Consider the following 16780-nt stretch of genomic DNA (forward strand, 5'->3'; position numbering starts at 1 on the left):
ACTCCTGTGCTGTCAGACTGGTCTCATAGTTTGTTTTATGCAATTGATATTTTGTAGCAACAAAGATAATGGTTTTAGTTTTTTTTCATTTACAAGCTTGGTTGTAAAACATCGGCCATTTGTTGCACCTTTATGTCGACCCAAGTGACTTGTGGTAGTTAGACACACCAGTATTTTTTTAAAGGGCAGCAATAAGTTTGAAAATACAACTATGGCACCTGTACTGCTGCAGTGGGAATTTGTAAACAAAATTTCTTTACAGTGATGGCATTGTTACTCATGGCACTGCTATCCATTTAGACCAGGGCTGTCCAAATAGATAGTATTCTATGTCTGCCTTTATCTCCTGGGCCCCCCCACACTTGCCTCCCACAAGTTTGTATGCTGCTCCCACCAGCCATTGACAGCTCCTTCCATTGCCTGCTCCTAGCATCCTCCCTATGCTTTTGCAGCTTCCTCTAGCTTCTGCTTCTTGCTGGTGCCTTTGGGGGTGGCACAGCCTGTGGTTCATGGCCCCAGGTGATTACAAGTAGGACAGCCCCAATTTAGACAATAACTACATGTATGACATTAACTTACACCAGCGTTTTAGCCCAATTTTTTCCTAGAATATTTGTACACTGGATTCGAGAAAGTTATTCCAGTGTAGGTCTGTATACCACGTGACCACTCTTTTTTGCTTGTGCACGAAGGTGGATTATACAAATGTGTCATGTGTCCAGGCTCTCAGGTTTTGTATACAGTACTCACCTGTTTGCCATTATGAGTTACAGAAGACAGAATGGTTCGCAGTGTCTTGAAACCCATAGCAATATCCAGCAAGTGAGCAGCAAAGAAGAAGTTGTTGTAATGGCCAAGGATTGACATTGTTGTGTACCATGCTAAATATAAGAAAGACTGTAGAGAATATGAAAAATTACAGAATATTATCAGATGCTAATCCACTTAGCTGAATACTTCGCTCACTGACGCTATGAACTGTAGGCAGTAATTTAATGGTTTGAGCTTTTGAATCACAATCTGAATTTAGCATCTATATATTATTTACACAAAACAACTTTTCAGTCTTATTCTCTTTCTCTAGCACACATATCACTCATATTATTTAAATGTTTCACCAGTCATGTACATGACATCTTCAATATTTACTTTAAATCTTTCATCTGATTATGATTTTCACAACAGATTTGCTAATATCAGAACTCCATCACTTAAAACTATCCTGTTTATCTAGAGCTGGAGAGCCTGCTATGTAGTAATCTGAATCTCAGTTGTAATATGTGAACAGTAGCTCACACGTGCAAGTGCAACATGCAGGTGTCAAGGAAAGAGAATGCACTGTGTTGCTCTTAAACCACTCCTGTTTTACTCAGACTGTGTCCATGGGGGGCACTCTGACAAGATGAACTGACTAAAGATATGAAATCAATGCGTATTATGTACTGTGAAGTAGGGCCACTTTACTCCTCAATGAGAGCATCCATACAGGGGTTTTAATGTGTTTTAACGTGTGTACATTGACTTTACACCTGTAGTTGATTCATCTTAACTTTTGTCAGTAGACCCTCATTTACCAGTGGGACTTTTAAAGCAATTTTTCACTTTTAGAGGGGACTGTGAGGGTTAAGAGAAGGTCCTAAAGGAGGTTGCATTAAACACTGACCTCTACAGGTAGACTTTGCAGTTTTAAGATGGAACAAGTTTTCACAGACACTACTTATGCTGTAGCTGCTCAAAAATGCAGGACTTAGGTCTCTAAGGCTATCACCTGGACAATTTTTTTCAACCCCAATAACAACTTTAATCCAAAACCCTAAACAGATTACAAATATTTTAAGTGCCTTATTCCTTGTAATAGATTTCAACTATTATAGATTTCAACAATTGTTGTTAATTAAGTTACACGATTTAATATTATAATTGTAATACCTTCTGCATATTAGCCTATGGCATTAATGGTAAATAGTCTATCACAAAATTTAACTTAAGTGTTGAACAAAGTATAAAGACAGATCAAGCATTTTTATATTAACTGCATTAGTACACTGCTAGTAAATTATTGGCAAATGTTATTTTTTGCAGTTTCTTTGTTCATCTATGTTTATTTCACCAAAATATAATGGCTGCCTCATAGTTTTCTACAATGCCATTCACTCTTATTTCTACTTGTTCTGTTTCTATTTGTTAAAAAGGCATCCAGAGCTCTGGGCACAGAATGTATCTTTGAACTTAAAATAAATGAAAATGTCTTTTTTCCAGGCTTCCATACTTACATTGTCAGTGAAAACAACACCAAGCTTCCAAATATGGTATTTTGTATCAGTAGAGCTTAACCTATGAAGCAGAATTTTTTGAAACATAAATGTCAGGGTTAATTAAGTATTTAATGACTTCCTTCCTTACGTTTAGCCATCTAAACACACCTGCATATGTATAGCTAATTTAACAATTTTCTTCAGAAAAAGTAACTGCTGAGTAAGGCTTCTGGAATTCTATTTGCATGTATTTTCCTTAGGTGATGATATGTATTAGACTTATTTTATGCCTGTTCCTTGGGGAGAGGGATCTACTTTAGAGAGTACTCTGCGAATTCTTTCCAGTCACATACTACGGTCAACAGAGCACTCTTCCTTGCCGTTTGGTATTAGATACTAACTAGATAATAACAAGAGTTGCTCAGTCAAAAATGTACTGCTGCAGAAAAGGCTTCTGGTTATTTCAGTTCCTAATATTTGATACTTTCATAGTAATTTTACAACATATATAAACCTGCTTTTAGTTTACTTCCTCTCTAGAAAGAAGCCTTCTCTGTGGGGCTTTTCCATACTGTGAAAAGTAAAACTATATGCTCAGCATATCCAAATTGTTCGTGTCTTTGATAATACAGCTAACACAACTGATTATCTAAAGTGGTCTAAGAATGGCTATTTTTTTTTTTAGCTCTCCAAATATCGTACCATGACATAAGAGATGCCTCATCCGGTTCAGTCTCTTCCAGTGGACTAAAGTCCAGGGCATTTTTGTCCAAACCCAAGAGCTCTGCAATACGGTCTGCTCCATATAAGTCACCATACTTGTTAATAACCTACAAGGGGAAATTAGACACTTCTGATCAGAGTAGGACACTGGTATCATCCATTTCACTTTAAAGCAACATTTGGCAGAAATTTAAAACCTGTCTTCCAGGTTAGCACAGACAGAAAAATGAGAATTCAGAGGAAAGGAGAAAAAGCATTAAAAAAATGAAAACTAGAAGCATAAAAGGCTATTATCTGAAAGTTTCTGTATAATTTAAAGTCATTTAAGCTGGCATGTTTTTCTTTTTTTAGGAGGATGAGGGGGCTTTGTATCCTAAAGATGACAATGGCTGTAAATTGGAACTTCATGGCTGATTGACAGCATAGAGTTATTTAGAATGTATGAGTCTAGGAATTAAGCCAAAGCATTCTCCTTTCTCCCTCCTCCCCCACCCATATCACAACTGACTGTTCCCAGCAGGATTTACCATAACAATGAGATCCATGAAACAAAATGCAACTTTCAAATGTTTGTATACTTACAGATCTACAAATACAGCTATTCAAATTAACTAAACAGTATATTGGTCTTATATTAGCTATAATTATTTTCTAGGAAGCCTACCTTCCGTTTTACAAATTTGTCCCAATAATTGTTAGGAAAGGACCTGCAAAGACAAGGAGAAGGTTTCCCTAAGTTAATTAATCCATTAATAGAGACAAAAAACCCCTGTAAATTCATGATCACGGTAATATGTTTTTACCCGTTTTTTTTAAGGTACTGCTTAAGCTTTGAGCACAACTCTTTTTCTGGTCAGTGTCATTGCAAGAAGAGTCTGGCCCACGTGAACTATGATTCACTATAAGACCAACATCTTCTATTTTTCCCATTATCCTATCCAGAAGTATCCATGATTGAAAGATGAAGAACTGATTGCTAACTGTTTGCAGGTAATGCTCATCATTACACAATATTGGTAAGGCTGTAATAATAAACCCACACAACATTATGTAATCCAGCCATAAATCACAAATTCTTTTTAGCCTGAAGTCCAACATGCAACACAAATGAATTCTGCATTCTACAGCTAAAGAAATTTCTCCGTGCAGATCATTCTTTCAGTATCCTTTCAGCGTGTTAACCTTCAGCATATAGTAGACTTGGATCAGGTAGGCGTACTTGCAGCACTAATGGCATGGGCCATTCTCCACTAGATGACTCTTTACACTACCCTCTAGTAACGCCCCATGCCGTTGCCTGCTGTCTCCAAAGCTTGGTTTCTTTCAAGTAAAAACAAACAAAAAACAATTTGCAAAAGTATGGAGCTATAACTGTTATGTTACAGAAAACTCCAAAAACCCCAAAAAACCTAGTTAAGTCCTAGATAACTCTCCTAAAATCTCCTCTGACATAGAATCTTGGCTCTCTTAGTTCCCCTGCTACCTCCTTGAAATTACAGAATTTTAACAATGAGAGAGACTGTAACAGGCATTGGAAAATATTAGAAACTTGATCTGTAACAGATAATAAGACCTTCAAAGCAATGCCTTTTATTTCATTATCTCTATTGAAAGAATTCTTTAGGTGAAATATTTTATTGGACCAACTATTTAACTGGAACAGATGTTAGATAAGCTTTCAGGTACAAAGTGCCCTTCCTCAGCTCTGAGCACAGATCTGTGTGTCTGAAAACCTGTGTGACTTCTCCCCCAGCTATACTGTTGGTCCAATAAAAGGTATAACAAAAAAAACCCCCAAACCCAAACCTTGTTACTTGCATATTTCCTGAACCATTGTAGCTACACCAGCACTCCAACCCTGACATTATCTCTAGTGTTAAACAGGAAAAAAGTTCCATGATTACACAAACTTTATAAAATACCTCCAAAATATACCACTTCTTCCATTTAGGGATGACAGTGGCCAAGTCTCTCTCATCCAAATCTTGCTACAGATGAGTGCACAGAAACAGGGACATTTCCTTACTTTTCAGCAGGAAAACTGTAACTTGGTTTATCTAGTTCAGTTTCTAGGTTTCTTCTTGCTTACCAGCTAGTAAGATGAGCAATCATTGTTCAGAATTTCTCTGTGTTGGATTATCTCCTCTAATTTTCCAAATCAATACCTTCCTATCTGACAGAAATTGATTAGTTTAATTTGTCTTGCTAAGTAGGAGAGCAGCCTCCTGTTGCTGCCTGGGCTTGCACAGGTCAATGAAAAGATCTACAGTAGAGATTCCCCAGTTCTCAGGGACACTGATTTGGTTTAACCAGCATACTATGCAGATATGCAGAACGGGTTCAATTAGAGACCTCACTGTAAGCACTTAAAGCACTTCTTCCTGAAGGGTTTGAGGCTGCCTTAGGAACAGCTCCTTTTTCCCCATGGCTGAGATTTTTCCCATGAACAATCTTAGTCACTTCATCCCTCCACTGCTACTCCAAGAAGAGCCTCAGTTCCTGCAGACATGATTCCTTCCTTCCTACAGGGATGCTGAGCACACTAGCTTTACTTGGACAGGCTCAGAAGTCAATTGCTTTGCTATCTCATGTTACTAGGTCTTTGAATGGGAAAGGGCTAATGCATAAAGCACACAGGAGGTAGTATGGTTCTTTCTTTAGGTTTTTCTGCTCAAGCAACTAGTAGTAGTTGGTGTATCACTCTCAGCCAAAGTGAACGAGGCAAAAGCCCTAGTGTTTGTGCAGGCACAGAATGAGCCACAAGCATTGGCAATGTGTAGGGGGTGCATGCAGGTGCATGTGCATCCCCTGAGATTGCCAGTGCACCCCCTGCAAAATGTAGGGCCAACACTGCTGGCGGTGCCTGTGGGTGGTCACCATTTGCCAACCCTCCCTCCCCACCGCCACCCCCCACTAGGGGATCGTCTGAATTTAAGACGACCCCCGCAATAATTAGATTGTATACATGGAAAATGTGTATTTTAAAAATAATTTTCCATGTATAAAATCCACTTATTGCATGGTCCTCTTAAATTTGTCCCTTCACAGAGTTGTAGTGAGGAAAGCAGTGACAAGGGGGCAAGCAGTAGGGAAGCAATCAGTAGGGAGCAAAGTAAACAGGCAGTCGGGGGGAGGGGGCAGGTGGTGAGGCTCGACTCCTGCCCCTTGTCCCCATGCCTTGCTCCCTGCCACTTGGCCCCACCAGACCTACGCTTCTCCACAGCCTCGGGTCCCTCTTCCCCGTCTCTCCTTCCTATATCTTTTTGTACCCTCTGCCCGCAGCCTTAGGGCCAGAGTTCTAGCTTCACCAGCTGCCTGCCTCCTGCTGCCTCATACTCAATTCCAAGATAGAGAGCTTTTTCCTCTGTGTTACAAGAGGAAAGAAACTAATCTTGGAATCAAGTAAATACAGTATTTAGATGTCTTTTAGGACTGTACTTGTCCTTTCCCATAGCTCATCAATTCTGTATGTATTCAAAGAAACATACTACAAAGCTTTTTAAATTTTCAAACATTCAACCACATACTGAGAGCAAGGAAGAATACATTTTACACAGTAGTACTGTGCCTTGAAAATCAAAATGTAGCAGCAATCCTGCTAAGCTTGTGCTACAATATCATTACCTAAAGTAATCAAAAAGTAACCCTTTGTCATTAAAAACTTAATATAAGGAAAATAATTCAACTCCTACACAAGACAGCTTTGTTATCAGAGAAACAAACAGCTTATACTTGCAGACATTACTGCATTATTGCTGACTCACATTTTCCTAAAATTATATTAAAATATATTGCTTTTGTATTATGTGTACATTAATCAAAGCTGAGCATTATTCAGTTTTTTGTTTCTCATTACAATTTCTAATGTTTGTGTCTACATACAAAATAAAAGCCATCCCAATAAAAATAACATCCTAGGATAAAAGCAATATATTATTTTTATAATAAGCCACAAATTCCTAAGTGATTTTTTTAAAGCAGAATTCAAGCTCATAGCAACAATGTGGCCCTGCTGTGTATCCTGAACAGAACACCTGAACAGGAGAGACGGCTGGAAAACGTATATGTCAAAACCCATTTGATTTGTAATGTACCCAGTGTATATTGCCTATACAAGTGATCATTAGTAAAGGCTCTAAAACAGTCTCTTCAGAATAAGCACTGTTCTGTGTTCACTCTGTGAAAGTGAGAAAGCATCAGTTTGACTGTATTTAACACATGAATGGCCATTTGAATCTCAAGGATTTTAAAGTTCCTCATATCAAGCTCCTCCAGCACTTTAACACCTTGAACAACACTGAGGAAAGGACATAAGGTGGCTCCTTGAATGGACTGATGCATCTGTCAGATCAGCAGGAAGAACATACTGATATGCTTTCTCTCTGTTGCTGACATTTGCATAATTCATACACAGAACAGCAGGTGAGATTCCTATAGATTGCTATGGGAATCCTACACCATGTGCTACTATTTACAACTTTGACAGAAAAGTCAGACTGACTCAAACATACTGTTAATTTTATACCAGGTTTACTTCTTATCACATAAAAATTCTGTCTGGTGAAAAAATATAAAGAAAAAAAAAGAAGACAGTGTATAAAAAAGCCAGGGGAAGTGCTAAAAATATATTTTCAAACACTAATATATTTGTGAAATTTCTTGGCTGAGAGGATGGACTCTCAAAAGCCTAAAAACTGTAAATTAAGGTAATCAAACTGAAGGACACAGAGTAAGGAAAAAATACATTCCCAGTTGTGATATTCATTATGTAAACATATCTTTAGTAATATGAAACTTCATAATAGCCTCTGTTATTAAGTCATTGCTAGGAAGTACAGAAAGAGAACCACTCTTTATACAGAATAGGTGGTATGGATTAGTGAGATTCTAATGAAAATATTTGGAGAACTGTGATACTTTTTAACACATTAAAAAATGATCAACTTGTTTTGCTTACGGAGTGTTTATGACCAGACGATCCCATTGTCCTTTAATGTCATCCTCTGATGGTTGCTCTGTAATGTACAGGCCATCAAATTCCAACTTCCTGGCAACTTCCTTCTCTCTCTTGAATACTACTAGAGGAACCTTTGAAGAAGATATTTGAGATGTTTGTAACATGTTGCATATTTTTCAAAGTGGGTCTCAACCTTTTTAGTCTTAAGGCATCTCTTCCTAGACTCGAGGTACCTTTGGAAATGGCAGCTCTTAGTTTTTACTCATTTTTTGACTACAGAGAAATAATAGAGCAATTTTTCTGCTACACAGAACTCAGAAACACCCTAGCAGGTCAGAATGTTTTTAATAGTATGGATTCCCATTTCAAATCTTTTCTGAATGAAGTCTGTACATCTAACAGTGCTAACATTGCATGGTAACCTTGAAAGGATCTCAAGACACACCAGGGTGGCACCGTGGCTGAGAAACCGATAAAGTACTATGTAACATTAAGGAATTGGATACTCTAAACAGAGACGGGGTTAGGAGGGTAGGGTTGGTCATTTCAGGGATAGAAAAAATGGATCTACAGAGGTTATAGTGGTGGCTGACCATGATTGGCTTCAGAAGTAGTATCTTTAGGAACTTAAAGCTGTTTGATTAATGCTTTAATTTAATACAATGGGTGTCTGTAGACCTGCAGGGAAGCTGCTTTGACATGCTTTAATTAAAGCTAATTATAGCTAATTAGTGCATCTCCAGTGGCCTCCATGTCTTGTGCATCACCATCTCTGTGCTTCAAAATGGTGGTGGGGGCACTTTAACTGAAGCTTGCTCAACTAGCTTCACTTAAAGCGCCTATACCACCATTTTGAACCGCGGGGATGCTGAGGATGCTGATGTGACACTGAGGGTGCTTTTATTAAAGCGGCCCCTTCCCTCCCAGAGCACATGTAAAAATGCCCATTCAGGTTAGCAGTTAAATGAAGCTGAACTTCTAACATAAAACAAAAATCAAGTAAAGGACGTTACACTTATTCTGACTATCAAATTTTGGTGGAAAGCTCCTATAACCAGAAGACATCTTTGTGTTGATGCAATTTGTCTGCAAACTCCAAAAAGCAGGTGAAGTGTGGATGACTAGAGTGGTCAAAGATGTACTGACTGCAATGAAAGCAGGATCATTCACAATTCTGTTGTGTTACAGATTTGAACTGGTCCCATCTAGGCTAGGAACTAGTTCAAATCTGTAACACAACAGAAGTTTAGTGTACCTAAACCGCTTTCAAAATGACCTAAATCAATTTAAGATGAATCTGGACGGATGTAGTATCAAACTTAACTGATTAAGGTTAAATCAGTTCATTGAACTTCTGTCCCAGATCTCCTCCAGATTCAAGTTAACTCACAGTCCTTAGTAATCCTAGGATGCTTTGCACCTCCCCTGCAAACCACCCCCCACACTGGATGGGTGTGCTACCCTTGAACCAAGATATCTGCTCCAGCCCAGCATGGAGGTTTGCTCTAGCACCCCCTGGCTTCTGGCTTAGGCCACTGAAGACATGTGGCTTCATTTCTGGAATCAAAAGTGAACGTCTGTTCATTTGCTTATTGGTTCAGTCTATGCAACTTAGACTAACCTGCAAAGATGGAATCAATTCAGCCTTGGGCTTTTTGATGGTCTTTACTTAGATCTAAACTATCCCTAACAAATATCTGTCTGACCTGCATTTAAAGCTCTCAGTAATGGAAATTCTACAACCTCTCTATGTGATCTCTTCCAATGCTTTACCATCCTCAAAGTTAGAAAGCTCTTCCCAATATCTGGTTCAAATACCCCTTGTTTCAATTTAAGCCTATTACCTCTTTTTCTGTCCTCCATGAACATGGGGAATAATTAATTGCCATTCTTTTTGTAACAATCTGTTTGTGTGCATTTGAAGACTGATCACATCTCTGCACATAGTCTTCTCCACCTTACATTAAATAACAACATTTTTTCCAACCTTCTCTCATCTGTCATATTTTTAAAGTCATTTTTGTTGCTCTACTCTGGATTTTTTCCAAGTAGCCCATGTCTTTCTTGAAGTACAGTGCCCAAAGTTGAACACAGTACTCCAGATGAGGTATTACTAATGTTGAATGAAATAAAAGTCTCGCTGTCTCTGACTTGCATGCCACATTCCATCATTGTTTACTTATATTCGCAGCTTGTGACCCCCTAAAACCTCCAGGTCCCTTTCTGCAGTATAATGCTCTCTTTCTTACTATAAGATATCTAACAGAATTTGTGCAAGGCATTCAAACACCAAGTTAATGGAAACTTATAAGAGTCTAGATAAAAAATACTATAAAAAATCTCAACTCTAATATTCACGTTATGAGTATAGAAAATTGTATTAATCTATATATATTTGAATTGAAGGGGTGAAAGGCTGAGACGAGTGACACAGAGCTAGTTCTCAAACATCAACAAGTAATTTAGCTTGGGACATACATGCAACTCACCTTTAGGCAGTAGTATCCAATCACACAGACAAAGGAAATCACAGTATGAATTATGGCCAGACCCCTGAGAGTTGGTGCCATGTAACCTGTACTCTCCTCTAAAACAAAAAACACCATTCCTTCTTCCTCCTCATCTTCATCAAAAGAGTTCCACAGATTAGAGTCTTCCTCTACTTCATCAAGAGGCTCTTCTGTCACCTGGGATGAAGAAACACATGCACAAAAACCAAGACATATTTAAGCTTTTCTCCCCTCACCCTTTTTTTTTTTTTTTTTAATTCTAAATAACTTAGTGTTCAGGAAAGGTTCTAGACAGGGAGCCCTGGAGAGAAGTCCTTCATCCCCCAAAAAGAGAAGCATAGATACAGCAATCAGTGATGTCCTACGCTAGTTTGTCAAAGTACCTCAAACTGGATTTAGGTGCTGAAACTCTACTGGGTAGCATATTTTATAAATATTCCCCTTATAGGTTATGACATAAAATGAAAGAAAACAAAGCAAGAGTTGCACACATATTGTTACTTTCCAATGCTATCTTTGATGGCCTATGGAAAATTATTTAACACTGTATCTGTCCCAAAACAGATGAGAGCTTTTGCTGCCATGCCACCAATGTGATTCTGGGGCTGCCAGCAGCAGCTGCTTTTTTTCACCTCCCCTTCAACTTGGCACCTGGGGCAGTGGTCCTTGTCACTCCACCCTAGTTATGCCACTTACTATGGTGGCCATTTTGGGGATCAGAAAGGATTTTTTCCTGTTGGGCTAAACTGGGCTAAACTGTCCAGTGGGTTTTCACACCTTTCTTACATTGTCACTGAGGTGTATTTAGGTTGAAAGCAACAGGATTTAACTTAGATATTCAAAAATATGAGGCTGGTTGGTTTGTTGCAACTTGTACCTTGTGTCCAATGTGGAGAAAGGTTAAAAAGTCTGGTTCCTAAAGGCAACTGAGACCTGAGATTTTAGTGGTCATTGTTTTTTTAGGGAAAGGGAGACCTGAAGTCTTTGTGGACTAATGTCCCCCCTTAATCGCCCCTTTGTATTTCTTCATTTGAGGATTTGAAGACTCAGAAGCGAGATGATTTGCAGAGGTAGGTTGAAGGTGGCCTCCTTGAGTCATTGGTTAGAAAGTCCCTTCCAGTATCTGATCTTTGATTTAGTTAGTCTATAAGGTACACCTTTTCCCATGCTTTCTGCCTAGAAGTAGAAGCCTTGCACTTAAACCCAATAAGAGCTTGGTATATGAAAAGAGGTGTTGAGTACTTAACACTCCTCCATAGTGTTAAATAAATCAAGTTGCAGGCTGCTGCTTAAATCCATGCCTCGTGTCTGTCATTCACCCTCCTGCCAGTCCTGATCAATTAAAATCCTGGTCCCAATGGAGAAGTGTCTTCATTGCAAAATATAACATCACAATAGACACTAATTAACAACCTTGTTGGCAGTTGCAACAGAAAGAGAATAGACTGAATGGTTATAAAGAGATGAATTATTCCTTCTCATGTAGAAATGGTGCAAAATACGGGGAAAATCATGCACACTTGCTGTGCTTGTTTGGTTGATTGATATGCTATTATATTTTCTTAGGCTACCATTTATGATTAGTAACTTGATGAACAATTTTTTTTGAGGAAAACCCCCACCTAGAAAAATGGAGAATTGCATTTACTTTTTTTAAAAATTAATTTAATCTAAAAACCAAGTAAAATATTTGAGCGGACACTAGTATATAAACCATCACATAAGTAAAGGCTGTTAGCTCAGCTAGAGGATGAGGAGATTTAATGTGATTTCTAAATGACTTACAAAGGTTTTCCATGTTGAAAAAGTTATCAGTACTATTCACTTAAAGAGCAGTTATTCTAAAGAAACAGACACGTAAGCTGAGGTCCCAATATAGGTTTAAGACAAAAAAAATCAACAAAAATTGTCTTAAAAATAAAGTGTTTTCTAGATCTCTAATCATTCTTGTAACTGTGAGAATGGTTTTTTTGGTGGAGGAAGATTTGTTTTAAATATTCCTTTGGCAAGGTTTGCTATCCAAATATGGAAGGATTGTACCAGTTTATCAAAGACATAAGGTCAAAATGACTATAAATAATAATTAAACTGATTTGTTTATTTTCACTGTGCTGTTTGAATAAAATGCAAAAATAAGTAGGTTTAGCTACTCAAGCTGTAATTAACTCAAGCTGAGTTGAGTTAGCAGAGTTGTTTTGACTTCAGACTAGTCCATGTAGTGCTTACTGTAATGCCTGTCTGGTTTAAGTAATGTTTGGTTAGCGAACCCACAACTCTTGAAATAAATACAATTTTTACAAAGAAAAATGAGAACTATTACTTACCTTGTAAAATAGCAGAATAAAGTTGATGGCAAATGCAACAAATAGAGCAAGAAACCTTAAGTTGTAGAAATTTCTAGCCAAGCAATGCTGAAAATACAAGAAACAACAAAATTAATAGTGTCATGTAGCAAATATCAAAAATGAGGAAATACTTAGGAGTCATCTAAGGGACACAATCTGAACTTTAGTGTTTATAGTGTTAGACAAAACCACTATAAATACTTCTGTAGAATGAGTAGTGTTTCTCCTGGAATTTGTGCCACTATTTCTTTTTACTGGTATTGCTTTTTTGTATTTCATGTGTAACTGCATGGAAATCTTTGTGTTATTTGCCTTGTAATGTGAAAAGAATGGGAACAAAACTTACCAACATTTTTGTTTGATAAACTTCCAGGGCTTTAACAAAGTTAGCCATAACTGCCTCAGGTTTCTCTATTTTTTGTCCACGTCTTCGTTTCTTTTTCTTCATTTTCCCTTCTTCTAAATGCTCTGACTGTACTTCCTTTGCTTTATCTTGTTTCTCCCCATCTTCCATACTAGAAGAAAGATGATATAAAGCAAATTATATAAGTAAGCTCCAGTATTGCGCATGCTACAATTTAGTGAGTATAGACGGAGGATGCATCTGCACGTTCATTAATGCGCCTTAGTTTAGTACTTCCTTAATAAAGTACTAACTAAATGCGCAGTACCTAGAGTTACTGTACAGTAGCACTGGCTCATGGTTGTTTAGTGATGCTTACTGTGCATTAGCCTAATAACACTGCATAGTAGGCAATTAGCATGGTTTTTGCTGTGACATGCTATCGTGCAGTGTCATTAGGTGAATGTACAGTAAGCCTCCTGTGTAGACATGCCTAGTGAGTCCTAATTAAAAGAGGCTGGTTGTAAATTTGAGTTAATATGAAGAGGTTGACTAGAGGTGAGTGACTATACGAAGTGAGTTAGAAAATACAACCAAAAAGTTATCTTAGCACTAGATGAGGTGCAAGGATGATAACGGGTCACTGAATGACCTAAAAGGAGATCAGTGAGGGTAAAGGCCAAAAGCAATACAAAATGTGCAGCTACTTGCCACATAAACAAACAATATATATATATATATGTACCCAGTGCAAGTGACTCAAAATTATCAGTTCATATGTGTTCAAGGCCAGGATCAAACAAAAAGAAAGATTTATCAAGGTGCTGCACAGAGTCATAGAAGAGTGGGTTCATTACAGTTAGGGAGTCACTGTTATTGAAGTAGGGAAAGGATGAGTAATGAAGAGAAAATTTCCTTTAGAAGAAACCACCTGACAAAAGATGTAGAAGATGACAATCATTTCTTTCCACAAAGGAATGCCCTTTTTGAGAGGTAAGTATCAAGACTAAACATAGTGACAAGGGGATTCGCTTCTCAGATACATAAGTACCTGACTAGGTGATAAATCTGCGACTAGGAAGGTGTAAGGGGTTTAAAATATTGAGGCGTTTCTTTTATTAGGAAATGGAGAGCAGTATGTGGCTTGATATAGAGCAGTGCCAGTGAAATAAGAAACCACATGAAAGAAGTCTGAAGGTCTACATTTGTGTTTTTATAAACAAATCATCATTACAAGGACCCTACATTCACTTTCTCTGAAATGTTCCAGTGGCATGCATAGGAAACAAGCTATACAGAGAAGAAAGGTTTAGGTATATTAAACACAGGTAAACTTTTGGAAAAGCAAGAATCTGTTGCCCAGAAAAATTAAGATTTTGGGAACAGATATTTAAATTAGAATTTTTAAATCAGCAGTGGCTGGCAGGCCCTACTAAAGTACTTATTAGACAATGAAATATTGTGGGAAACAACAGACGTACAAGAGAATCAGTATATTGAATAGCAAGAGAGAAGTCAGCAATTATGTTTTAATTGGAAGGAAGTGCAGGAGGGGAGCAGGGAGAAGAAAATTCAATAAGGTAATACGCTGTCAGCAGAAAGAGGTCATCTTCATTAAAAAATAAAAACTTCACAAGCTTGCATACTAACGTGAAAAGCCAAAAACAAGAGTGGGTGGCACATCTAGTACTGGGAGAATTCCTAGATATATTATAAACAGAATTAGTGAAAAAGTGAGGTGTGCTACTGGCCTTTCAGTTTGGAGTCTCAGAGAAATTAAGTAAATGGAATACAGTCTAACAAAAGGTTCATAAAGGGTGAGTTGAACAAACTAAATATAAACCAATTCAATAACAGGTCAGAACACGACCTGGATAAACAGTAGCTTCTGAAACTGTTTGTTTTGGAGCACACAAGAGGAGATGCTATTGTCTACACACTGAGAAACACTCATCAATGGGTTCTCAGTACTGAGAAACACAAAAGAGTTTAAGTGCACTTGGCAATTACCAGAAGTACTCGAACAATGAAAATAATATGCTTAATAACCTTGGAGAAGGTGGAAGGGAGTGAGGGGGAGACAAATTACATACAAATAGTTTTGTGAAAGTAAAATTTAAGAAACAGATTTTTTTTTTTAATTTAGGAAGTTTGTTAGAAACAGCCTAAAAGGGAATAGTTAGGAAACAAGAATTCACTGAACCATCATGGAACTTCTTAGCATATACCTTATTAAAGTCACAGAAAACGGTAGAGTTAAGTGGCAGACAAGCGACACAGATTTATTTGGGCCCTGAAATAATCCTTTAAAATTATAATTCTGACCCAGTAATTCAAACATATCAGAAGGTAACTGTCAGCAGGCAAGAGAGAGGAGATAGACTAATGGGCTAAAACGAAAATTTGAAAAATGGACCCCAATATAAAAGGATATTGACCTGGTATTGACATAATACATTCTCGCAGTATTTCAGAAGCATAAAAGCTAGGGAGTGCCACTGCCATTGCTTAGACCACTAGGGGGGCAAAATAAAATAAATGGGTATGGTACTATGCCTAGAAGCAGTGCAGACATTCTCTAGACAAGGATTGTTATGTGAGAACCTCTTTGATAGTTATTGCTCTAATGCTCACTGTGCAGACTCGTGCATACTGCCTGGCCAAGGTGCTACTGAGATGAAGAGTTTGAACACATGGGCTATATTTAGGGCTATTCTTGGCCAGCTCATCTAGGAACTTCGAGGAAACAACAAGCAGTAAAGTACGAGCCACTTACTCGGCCTTCTCTGATTCCATTTTTGTTTCCATTTCAACTTCTTTGGCTATTTCAGAGGTCTGCAAAAAATTTTTAAATTGTCAAAAATGCATACTTTAAAAAGTAATTCCAGTTAATTCCAATATTTCTAGTTAATGGTTTTGCAAACTATAAGCAAATAAAATCTAAATAAATAAAACAGCTAAACCATACCTCTTTCTCATTTTGCCAGTTTTAAATTGCTATGCTCTTTGGACAAGCACCTCGGACAATATTTCAACAATGAAACTTTTATAGCAATTCTTCCTCTGATACATTTTTAAGAAACATTATCAATATAAGAATTTGGGCAGATGATTAAGTAAAGCATAGTCTACGTATTGAGACAGATGAAGTGATTAAGATAGACTGAAGGTGAGCCCCAGTAATTTTTCCAAAGTGGATAGGGTATTAATCATAGTAATGGTAATTTTACATTATTACATGCACAGTGGGTGCATTTACTAATGCAATTAATGCACCTGAATGTTACTGTGCAGTAAATTCAGGCGTATTAAGCTTTGGTTGGAAATATGTCTACACATGTGCCTATTGGGAGCAAATTTGCTCCTGATGGGAGCAGTTCAGTCCAGGGCTGCTCCTGCCCACCTGCAGCAGGCAGGGGGAGGTCCAGGCTTCCCCAGGTTCCAGCTCCAGGCTTGCAGGTGGCGCGGGGGTCAGGCCTGGGATAGGAGGGCAGGAGGAGTTGTCTGTGCTCTAGGGGCAGCTCCATCACAGCTATAGGAAGATTGGGGCCAGCCCTGGGAATAGAGGGAGCTGTTGCTCCCTTTGGGGCAGCTCCCTCACAGTTGCAGGGGGATTAGTGCCAGCCCCAGGTCCCCAGGGATGGGGG

The 16780-nt window shown here is 38.1% G+C and overlaps 1 protein-coding gene across 1 annotated transcript in view; it reads right to left on the bottom strand.

Moving 5' to 3' along the window:
* Window positions 1-16780, bottom strand: part of RYR3 (ryanodine receptor 3) — a 537566-nt gene that overhangs the window by 21758 nt on the left and 499028 nt on the right. The window contains exons 89-97 of the mRNA XM_019551798.1: window positions 15910-15968; window positions 13137-13305; window positions 12770-12856; window positions 10425-10622; window positions 7936-8066; window positions 3643-3685; window positions 2958-3085; window positions 2274-2334; window positions 751-897 (exon numbers count right to left, since the gene is read on the bottom strand). Of these exons, the coding sequence (XP_019407343.1) occupies window positions 751-897; window positions 2274-2334; window positions 2958-3085; window positions 3643-3685; window positions 7936-8066; window positions 10425-10622; window positions 12770-12856; window positions 13137-13305; window positions 15910-15968 (1023 nt within the window). The remainder of the gene's footprint in view (window positions 1-750; window positions 898-2273; window positions 2335-2957; window positions 3086-3642; window positions 3686-7935; window positions 8067-10424; window positions 10623-12769; window positions 12857-13136; window positions 13306-15909; window positions 15969-16780) is intronic.

The sequence above is a fragment of the Crocodylus porosus genome, unplaced genomic scaffold (genome assembly GCF_001723895.1).
Source record: "Crocodylus porosus isolate Cpor-Errol unplaced genomic scaffold, CroPor_comp1, whole genome shotgun sequence".
Taxonomy (NCBI): Eukaryota; Metazoa; Chordata; order Crocodylia; family Crocodylidae; genus Crocodylus; species Crocodylus porosus.